We start from the raw sequence: 10,788 nt of genomic DNA on the forward strand, positions 1-10,788 counted from the left end.
TTATCAAGGACACAAATATAACCAAATAACATTGAATGGCACATCAAAGAGCATACTAGCTTTATTAGAACAATTTATATGCAAAAGCTCCACATTATATTATAAGTACTAAATGTATGTATTCTTCAGTATAATTTCAGAAGGATCAGGAAAGGGATTTGTTTATTTTTTAAGTTTACATAAGTATATTTGGTATTCAACAAGAAAATATTCCTCTGGCAACTGTCCCTCCATATACTGGGGCAATCATCAGATGGGATAAAGTTACACGGGATCTGGCCTATATCACCTTTAAGGAAGGTGGTGATCATTAGCTAGATCTGAGTAACAGTAGTTTAATCCCAGAAGATCTGGGCATCACTAAAAGCAGGAAACCAAATCTCAGCAGCTGCAGAACATGCGTATTCCCAGCCAGAGCGGCAGGTATTTATTCTATTTTTCACATTTAACAGTGCTGCTCCTTGTCCCACCAGAGCAGGTTCCCAGGTGCCTTTGCTCATTTTCCCCTCTTAAGGAATTCTGGGATTTCCCTCAGGTAACCTCCAATGAAAATTACAAAAGCAAAACTAACAGTACCGAGTCGGGGACCTAATTTTCTTCATAAAAAATGTCCAACTGTTTACAGTACGGTGAGCTTGACTTCTCTGTTTCTCTCTATGATATACCTAAGTGTCCTTGTCTGCCCTGGGAATCTCAATGAAATATCTGTAGGCAAAAAGCTTTACAGCTAATCACTTTAAAAAAATCCTATAATTCTTTTATGTACATTACCTTTTTCAGAGTTACAAACATGAAAGACAATCAATTAAAGGTTTAAGTTTCAAAGGAAATACTGGGCATTAGAAGCAGTGTGCAGACAACTTAGACCTTTCAGGATGTGCAGAATCAATATCCTCATATCACTGCATTAATTCATGAGATAATGCACAAAATGTTCTGAAAGTCAGCAAGTTTACTGTTCTTTCATTCCCTCGCAAGAAGCAATTCCTTATGAATGAACTTCCTTTTCTTTTACAAAAAGGGGGAAACACTACTTGTTTTCAGGTCCTGGGTCTGAAAATCAAATCAAGTAAAATCTTGTGGGACAATTTCAGGATGATGCAGAAAAGTTGCAACTATTTCAGATGGGTATCTCTCATATCACAGACCTCACTCTGCCCAACTCTTCACCTGAAGTCACTGGAATTACTACTACTCTAATATATCACGAACACACACGCATCTATATGTATATAAATATATATATGTACACACACACACATATATACATATACAACAGCTACATTCCTCTGCTGAGAATGAACTAAAGCCCTTCATCTCCAAAAACAAGGTCTGCTTGAGTTGAAAGCAAAAAAATCCTGCAGTGGTTAGAGCAAACCACTAGGGGAAACATCGTCACATGCATTAAGCCACTCACTACCCACGACAAGAAATGTGAAATATGAGTGATCTATGTAATCCTGTGAAAGCCTGTTCCAAGGTATCACCAAATTAAAGGCCTGAGAATTCAGCTTTGAGGTTCCAACCCGAAAACAAACAAACAAACAAACAAACAAAAAAGAGCGCACTTAATTTTGCGTGTTTATGCAGTAGTTACTGATTACCTGTGTGCAAGTTAAGATAGTGCACAAATGTTTGCAGGTTCGGTGCTTCTCTTTCAAACCCAGCAGTAGTAGGACACTGTATGCTTGGGGGTTGTTGGTTTGGGGTTTGTTTTTTTTTTTTGCTATAAGACGTTGACTCTTCACCATTTTGCACACATGACAGGCTCTGTGAATAAGAATAGTTTCACTGTTTTCATATCTCTCTTTGGGACTACTCGCTATATTAAGGGTATACACCTGTACTTGTGAACTGGCATATAAATTGCTGATTGCACTACTGACTGAGAGATTTAAAAAGGTATTATGAACTTGCCAGTTTAAACACTATTAATATACTCAGCATAAACGCTGATAAACAGCCTAACAGACCTTTCCCGTGTGTACAGGCTTGCACGAAGAGCTCTTCACCTATTTTTGTCTCGGCTATGTGGGAGGAAGAGATTTTTCTCTTTCCACAGTGAAGTGAAATTAAGATTGCGCCTTCTCTCTCGCAGGTATTTTAACCTATGCTCGTCCCCCACAGCTGAACCCCGCGGATTTCCTTGCCGGCACAAACTCCGCAGCCTGCACATCGGGCACACCTCCGAGGATGCCCAGCTCGGTCCCCGGCGCGTCCACGGGCGCGCCCCTCAGCCCGCCGCCCCGCCGCCGGGTGTCCCCTCCCGCGGGGGCAGCCCGGGGCACCGGGCTTCCTCCCGCCCTTCCTCTACCCCCAAACGGCGCTGCCCCCGCCGCCTCCGTCCACCCGGCGGGCAGTTTGCTCCGTCTGCGGCTGCTGGAGGGGGGGCGAGCAGGGAGGGCGGGGACGGGACGGACGCCTGGGGCCCGAGCACCGTCCCCGTCCCCCGTCCCCCCCGAGGCGGCAGCAATTTTGTGCGGGGTAGGGGCCGGTGAAGCCCCCGCGGACGGAAAGGAGAAGTTAGACCCCTGCAACTCAGGCTAACCTTCCTGTCAGGCAACTGCGGAAAATAATTTGCAGGTTCAGCATCCTGTTGTGGAAGAATGGCTGTCTGCGTGTAAAAATATGAAAAGGCCGTCCGTGTAAGGCACTGCCCTTTTTATTTCCATGTTTTTGCTGAGAACGACCACCTCCCTCAAAAGGCGGTGACCAGCAGGTGTAGAAGAGGAAGTGCCCGCAAAATCGCCTCAAGCAGTAAAAAGGGCCGGTGGGGTTTTTGCGCTGAGGATCGTTCCTGTCAATAATGCAGTGCATCGCTGCTTTACACATCGTGGGTATTTTAAGCAGTGCCACACGTGATACGGGTATATTCGGGCTCGGTGCATGCCTACGTGGATACGCCGCTTTGCGCGCTTAAAGGTACATGTAGGCGCAAGATGCCCGGGCCCAGCGACAGTGGCCCCGTCGGTGATTTCAGCTCGTACAAAAGGCACCGAGCTGTGGCCGTGTCAGGAAACGCCCAGAAGACAAACAGTCACGTTTGTGAGCTGCTCGCAGACCGTGTCCCCCACACGAATGGGAATTAATCAAAACAAAGTTGGGGGGGGGGGGGTGTTGGGTGGTTTGGTTTTTTTTTTTTCCTAACACCGCCCACCCCTCCGCACAGGCGAGGAGACCCCGCGGCCGCCCGGCACGCCGCAAACCCCGCAGCCGTCCGAGGCGCGGAGAGCACCGCGGCGCGCTGTCAGCCGCCCGGCCCGGCCCGGCCCGGCCCGGCGCGGCCCGGTCCGGCCCGGCGCCCGCTCCCCCCGCGGCGCCCGTCCCGCCGCTCCGCGCCCCGCGGGCTCCGCTCCGCGCTCCCGCCCCGCCACCGGGACGCCCCCCCGCGCCGCCTAATCGCGTTAATCCGCGGGACAATGCCCCAAGTGATCACCCTTCCTTCTCCCTGCGCGGCCGGGGACCGATTGCTGAAAAGGGCGGGGGGGGGGGGGGGTGCACAGAAAGTGTAAACTTTTATTCCACTCAGTTAAAAAAAAAACACGTGTGTGTGGGGGGAGCACCTGGAAAGGGCTCTCCCGAAAGCCCGCCGCGGCGGGGAGAGCGTGCCTTCCCCCCCCGGGAGAAGCGAGCTCCCCTCGGCTCCCCTGCAAAGCCACCGGTGCCTGCCTCTGAATAAATACACGAGCACAAAAGCAAGCCCAAGCGTCGTGTGACCGCGCACGGAGGAGCCTCCTGTGGAAACAGGCTGCGGCCAGGCCCCGGCAGCGGGGCTCCCCGCCGCCCCCGCGCAGCGCCGGGGCCGGGGCCGGGGCCGGGGCCGGGGCCGGGGCCGGGGCCGGGGCCGGGGCCGGGGCCGGGGCCGGGGCCGGGGCCGGGGCCGGGGCCGGGGCCGGCGGCGCTGCCCTTTTGAATGCCTCCCGCAGCTCGGAGTGCTGGCAGGGCGCTGGGAGCGCCAGTGAATGTAGCCCCGCAGAGCCAATGAGCTGGGACCGGATGCGATATATCCTCTGGGACAACAACTGCTCTGTTCCTCCTCAGATCCACATGACGCCATTTACTGCTGCTTTTGCAGAGAGATCACCCTACCTCCTCCGGAAAGAAAAAGAGAGAGAGGGAGAGAGCGAGCGAGCAGAAAAACGCCGAGCCCCTACAGCTCACATCTCAAATCTTCCTCCTCCTCCTCCACCTCCTCCAAACACACAACAACAACCACCACCACAAATCCGCTGCGCTCCCAAAACACCCCCCCCCCCGATTGCAAACCACAGAGCTGCCTGCAACACACACGCTCGCAGAGGGAGCGAGAAAGCTAGAGGGAGAGAGGGGAGAGGAGCTTGCAGCCAGCAGCTTCTCAGCAGAACGGCTACATTGCACAAGCTGCTTTTTTGGAGGAGCTCAGTGGAAGAAAGCTCTGGGATTTTATTTTAGATCCACTTTATTTTGTTTTCCCCTTCCTCTTGATCATTTGCAACAACAACAAAAAAAGTGACTTGGTATTGGCGATTCGGCCTCCTGTTCATTGAGGAAAAAAAAGGAAAGTGTGTGTGTGTGAGAGAGAGACTGGGTGATTTCTTTTTAGGAGCAAAGAAAACCCACCCCGAACCGGAGAGGTGTTTTTATCATTATTATTATAGTATATACGCGCACACACGTATTTATAATCGATCCGGGGAGAGGGACCTAACTTTGCTCTGGACTTTTTTACATGGTGATCATTCTTAATTTGCAAGTTGGACTAAAGCAGAGTTTGGAAAAGAATTTTTTTTTGCTTTAGGGCTGGATTTATTTGCAAACCGCAGGAAGAAGAAAATACAAGAGAGAGAGGGGTTTGGTGCAGCGCCGCGATCACGGTGAGAGCCTTTTCCTTCTTTGCAAAACAAGCTTTTCAGTACACCCCCCCCCCCTTGGTTGCTCCAAGAAAACTCGTGGAAATGTTTGAGGCCGATCCCTTTTCCATTCGTACAGGTTCTCCCTCTCCCCCCTTCCCCTCTCCTTCCTTTCCCAGAGAGGAGCCGGAGGTGGGATTTCGGAGCGGTTTCTCTCCGGGGGGGGGGGGGGGGAGCTCCGCTGGGGTTTGCGGGCTGCGCCGCGTTTGCGCCCCGCCGGGGTGCCTCGGGGGCGCGGGGGGCGGACGGCTGCGCGGGGGGCGGAGGGCTGCGCGGGCGCGCCGGCATGCCTGCGGGGGCTGCGAGCGGGGCGGGGGGGACACACACGACACGACACACACTTCGGCGTGTTCTCCCTGCTGCGGGGAGCCGGGCACGGGCGGTCCTGCGCGCTCCTGCCTCGGCGGGCACGCGTGGGTTTCCGACAAGCCCCGGGGGGAGGTGAGGGGAGGGCGCTGCGGGGCTGGCGAGCGCCGGGGCTGTTTGGCCCCCCGGCCTGGGGGAGAGCGAGCAACCCGCCTTCCAGTGCGTGATTTACGCCCGTCTGTAGTGGCGTCGGGAGAGCCGTGCAATTCGGAAGTGAGTGCACGTCTGGTACAGATGTGTGTGTGTGTGTGTGTGTACACATAGATATTTCTCGTGGGATGAAATTAATTCGATCCCTAAGACGAGTAAAGTTCTTCCCCGGGTTCTTCTATGCAGAGGGCATGTGTGGAGGGGAACGAAAGCCTTAATTTTTGCTTTTACTTTTTTTTTTTTCTTCCTTTGGTGGGTTTACTTTGTAACACCCCCCCCCCCCAAAAAAAAAGAAAAAAAGCTGCTGGTGTTTCCAGCAAGCTATTTGTGTGTCAGTTTGCCCCACCCCGATGATAAAGTCCCTTTTGCCCTAATCCATAGTCTGATCACACACTCGGCCCTTAATGGGGGTTTCAAAGCACTTTGAAAGAAGAGGAGGTGGTTGGTGTGTGTGCGGTGGGGATGGGGGCGGGGGTGCCTTGCACAGGCTCCGGACACAAAACAGAAATTCACGGGCAGAGGACTTCTCCCCCTCAGGCTCGCCTTCTCCCAGCCAGCGAGACACGGGGTTTTTCCACAGCACGCGAGAAGCCCCTTGCGTTTTAAACTTCCCCAAATGTGCCGAACGCGAAACCCGGCCCCCTTGCTCGCCCTTTTGCCAATCCCAGCTAGGAGAAGTTAGCAATCATGGCACTTGAGCTCGGCGAGAGCGGACTTTGGCTTTTGGAAGTGGGGAATCGCGTTATCACACGCACGGACACAGAAAAAGGCAAATGCTGCTTCTCTGCTCTTGGTGCACGGCAAGGGGAGAAGCGCTAGCTCAGAGGAGGGCGAGACGTGCTTTCCCGTAAGGATTCTCCGGCAAATGTACGTTTGCAAATAAACGCGCTGGAGGTGTGCGTCTCGTCCTGTTAGCGGATCCGGCAAGGGACCGGCGTCCCGCTGAAAATGCCTTCGGGGTCCCTTCGGGCTGGGGCGGAGGGGGGCGGGCTGGAGTTCGGGCGGTTTGCAGAATACGCGTAAAATACGAGGAGCTTTTTCCAGCGGCTGGCTCTGTGGAGCCGAGTGGGTGCTTATGGCGAGGCGGGAGGGGGTAATCTGCCTTTCGCCCGACTGTCCCGGAGGTGTCGTCTCAAACCGTCTGCAGGGCGCCTTGCAGTCCCCGGGAGGGGAAGGCTTCTTCAGCATCTCTCGGGGGAGGGCGGGGGGGAAGAGTTAAAAGGAAACATGGGTTTGACTTTCCTGATAAGGCGGCTGCAGCAGCCCCCTCCCACCTCCCAGCCCAGAGGATGTCTCCTGGTTATCTCCAGGTTGTCTGCACTTGCGGGGCTGCCGGCGGCTCCTGCGGGTGAGGGGCGGCCGCCTCCCACCTGCCGCGTGTCCGCGTCCGCGTCCGTGTCCCGTCCCGTCCCCCCCCCGCCCCGCTCCGGGATGCAGCCTGTGAAGGGGAAGGGGGCGAAGCGCGGGGGCTGCTCCTCCGGCTCCCACCTTGGCGTCTGAAGGGGGCTCCGCCACCGGGACCGGGGTCGTCTTAAGCGCCTGCAGGTCAGGGTCAGCTCTGCTTTTGCACTGGGTTGTCATTCCTGGAGGGGCAGGGTTGGATTCGGCGTAGCTTCTCGGCTGGCTGAGTCTGCTTAAAATCTGGACCTGGAGGGCAGATAGGGCTGCTAGTTCCTCTCAAGGATGGGGAAAGCATTTTGTTTTCTATTCTTCTTTATCGCCAGGTAGTTTCAGAGGAGGAAATGTCTACTTAGGCTGTTGGTTGCAACTTTTTATATGGCAAAGGCTTTAATTTAAAGAAAACATAAGCAATGCTTCAAGACAAGTTTGCAAGACTTTTTTTTTTTTTTTTTTTTTTTGGTGGGGGGGACAGCATGACATACGCTCTGTGTCCAAACCCAGGATTTGGCAATATTTAAAATAGGTGGCTACTTTTTTTTTTTTTTTTTTTTTAAAGAAAAAGCACTTGGGAGGGGGGAGGCAGGAGTTAAAAGGTTAAATGTTTTCCACTGCTGTTAGAATAAAGACAGTGTCTTGAGATATTCATTGTTAAACTGTTTGGCTATATTTTATTATACTGCAAGTATAGTATTATTGCTGGTAACTGATGTGTACAGAGTAACACTATGGTGCTCTTTCTAGGTATAATTGAAGACATTGTGTGGTCCTTGTAAGAAGCTTGGTTCCTGCTTGGGTTTTAATTGTAAAATATTGTTCTGGATTTTTGTATAGGTAATTGGATTTTGGAACTACTTTAAGATATGATAAAGGCAAAACAAATAGTAACTAATTTAGAGGGCAGTACTTGAAACGTTTGCATATCTGAGTGTGGAAGTTAGTTATTTACAAGTTCTCATCTTCTGGGTCTTTTACTGGGTTTCCATTTAAATTCTTAAGTCTGCATTTCTACTCTGTAGTTAATGATCCTTTAAAGTAATATTTGCAATCAAGTAGACTATTTGGATGCTGGCATTGTTTGGTTATATTATGCATGCCTCTGTCCCACAAGCCACTCTTGGTAATATTTACAATTTGAAATGTAGTCTATGGAATTTTTTACATGTTTTAAAAAAATAAAACTGTGGTAGTGTTGCTTTTGTAGTATTGAGCCTTAAAATAACAATCACAGTGGTGTACACAAGTATGACACACACTAAAATACTGGAGAGAGATATTTTTACTTGTGCTGTTGAAGTTTTTGGTAGCACTAACTCATTTAATGTCTAACCTCAAACATTTTATTGCTATTTAGTGTTTTTCTTGGGACCATTGGTATTAAACTAAAATTTCCTATTTACATCATGTAAAGTTTAATGTGTAAAGAGACTAGCCTACCAAAATATTATCCAGTTTTAAACAAAATTGGAGAATTATATGTCTGTCATCAGCAGGTCACGTTACACTTGCTAAATACTTGCAGGCTTTTTTTTTTTCCCCCCTTTTTTTTTTAATATAAGTTTTTCAGTAGCCTGATGTGAAAAGAAGAGTCACTTCAAGTGGCTGAAATGTAATGACTTTAAAGGCCATGGTCTAACCAGAAGATGGCCTGAGAAGCCTTAGTTAGCAGGCGCAATACCTAGACTTTCTAGAGCCGCACGTTAAGATGTGTGGACCTAGAACAGAATCCCTTTACGGTCTCCACAGGAGTAGGCAGGACAGGCCAAGGGAAGTGCATTCAGCTGACCGGCGCCCGCACTCCGCCCCAGATGTGACTCCTTTTTTTAATGGCTGATGCATTACTAGATTGTGTGCGGTGCTGTGGGATCCTGCAGGCTTGAAAGGCTGTCGGAGAGAGCATGAGATGTGTTGCAATAGTGAATCCTCTCTTTGTTGCTCCAGGATTTCAGATGTGTTCTAAGCCTGCCGGGGTGAGCACGCTTCCAGGCACTGATGGAGACGAGAGCTCAGCACGGCAGCGGGTCGCAGGCCTTGCTACAGGCTCGGCGTGACAGTGGGAGACCACACGGGGAGCCCGACCTGCGGGATGTCCTGATGCAGCAGGTTCATGTCTTGTCGCTGGACCAGATCAGAGCCATCCGAAACACGAATGAGTACACGGAGGGACCTACGGTGGCTCCGCGGCCGGGGGTCAAGTCCGCTCCCCGGCTAGCGACCCAACCCAAACATGAAAGGCCCCATGGCTTGCCCGAGCATCGTCATTTCAGCCGGATTCAGCACACGCAAACGCACGCCTCTCCTCGGGCGCCTCTGTCCCGATCCATCAGCACGGTCAGCACAGGTTCGCGGAGCAGTACAAGGACAAGTACGAGCAGTAATTCATCCGAACAAAGACTTCTAGGATCATCGTTGGGGCCAGTTGCCGACGGGATAGTCCGAATGCAGCCCAAGTCTGAGCTCAAGTCAAGTGACCTGAAGCCGCTGAGCAAAGAAGACTTGGGAGCACACAGCTACAGGTGTGAGGACTGTGGAAAGTGTAAGTGTAAGGAGTGCACTTATCCGAGGACCCTCCCATCGTGTTGGATCTGTGACAAGCAGTGTCTTTGCTCAGCCCAGAACGTGGTCGATTACGGGACTTGCGTTTGCTGCGTGAAGGGCCTCTTCTATCACTGCTCTAACGATGACGAGGACAACTGTGCTGACAACCCCTGCTCCTGCAGTCAGTCGCATTGCTGCACTAGGTGGTCCGCCATGGGTGTGGTGTCCCTCTTTCTGCCTTGCTTGTGGTGTTACCTACCAGCCAAGGGTTGCCTTAAGTTGTGCCAGGGCTGTTACGACCGGGTAAATCGGCCTGGGTGCCGCTGTAAACGATCCAACACCGTTTGCTGCAAAGTTCCCAGCGTCCCTCCCAGGAACTTTGAAAAGCCAACATAGCGTCGCTAGCCAGAAGTACTAAAGTAACGAGGTTTATTTTAACGTACATATGCAACCAACTAAGCAGCTATGGTCCCAGCACTGTAGTAGAAGGGTTGGGGATATACTTTGCTGTTTGCAGTGAAATGCTTTTCTCTGTGTGTGCCATCTTAACTGATACGTTAGTTAGAATCCAGCTAGTGGCATACAGAAAAAAGAAAAAAATGGGGTGCAGTACATTGTGACCCACATATTGCATAAGCTAAAGCAACACAGACACTCCTAGGCAACTCTATTGTTTGTGAATAGTACTTGCAAAATTTGTAAATTAGCAAATGACTCCTTTTTTTCATTGTTTTCTGCCAGAGATAATGTGCTATATTTTTGTATATACAATAATATTTTCAACTGTGAAAAATAAGTGGTGTCATAAAACATGGCACAGTCACAAAATATTATACTAATATGTTGTACATTCGGAAGAATGTGAATCAATCAGTATGTTTTTAGATTGTATTTTGTCTTACGGAAACCTGCTATTACAAGACTCTGATTTCCCTTTGGACTTCATGTATATTGTACAGTTACAGTAAAATTCAGCCTTTATTTTCTAATTTTTTCAACATATTGTTTAGTGTAAAGAATATTTATTTGAAGTTTTATTATTTTATAAAAAGAAATATTTATTTTAAGAGGCATCTTACAAATGTCACCCCTTTTTATGAGGACGTCATAGTTGCTGCAAATAAGGGGTGAACGATGCATATGTTCACTATAAAATAGAAAATATATTAACGTTTGAAATTAAACTGGGCTACTTGTCATTTTTTCCCCCCATTTATTGTTCCGAGTTGGGAAAACTGGTACTTCTAATTGCAAACTTCACAGTGATACAGTCACAGTGAGTCTAATATGAAAACACAAACAGAATTTTTAAGTGTATTTTTTTTGTTGTTGTTTACTACTTCAGCTGAAAATAATGCAGGATTTTTGCTTCCTTCCTTTGCACAAATGTCCCATATACTGACTTCCGTTTTACAACAGAAAAGGAAAATGAACATAGGAAAATGCA

The 10,788-nt window shown here is 49.9% G+C and overlaps 1 protein-coding gene across 4 annotated transcripts; it reads left to right on the forward strand.

The window, feature by feature from the left end:
* The first annotated feature begins 3,944 nt into the window (after positions 1-3,944).
* Positions 3,945-10,525, forward strand: SPRY2 (sprouty RTK signaling antagonist 2). 4 transcript variants are annotated; one of them, XM_052785903.1, is made up of 2 exons: positions 3,945-4,853; positions 8,745-10,525. In XM_052785903.1, exon 2 carries the CDS (start codon positions 8,796-8,798, stop codon positions 9,735-9,737), a length of 942 nt encoding a protein of 313 aa, XP_052641863.1. In that variant the 5' UTR covers positions 3,945-4,853; positions 8,745-8,795; the 3' UTR covers positions 9,738-10,525. The 4 variants fall into 4 exon arrangements, with proteins under 4 accessions (XP_052641863.1, XP_052641866.1, XP_052641867.1 ...); XM_052785906.1 differs by lacking the exon at positions 3,945-4,853 and adding an exon at positions 5,783-6,272; XM_052785907.1 differs by lacking the exon at positions 3,945-4,853 and adding an exon at positions 6,834-6,950.
* The last annotated feature ends 263 nt before the right edge of the window (positions 10,526-10,788 follow it).

The sequence above is a fragment of the Harpia harpyja genome, chromosome 4, assembly GCF_026419915.1.
Source record: "Harpia harpyja isolate bHarHar1 chromosome 4, bHarHar1 primary haplotype, whole genome shotgun sequence".
Lineage (NCBI taxonomy): Eukaryota > Metazoa > Chordata > Aves > Accipitriformes > Accipitridae > Harpia > Harpia harpyja.

Bases quoted from the DNA above. Each gene is read 5' to 3' on its own strand.
- SPRY2 (XM_052785903.1), top strand. From the start codon at position 8,796: ATGGAGACGAGAGCTCAGCACGGCAGCGGGTCGCAGGCCTTGCTACAG.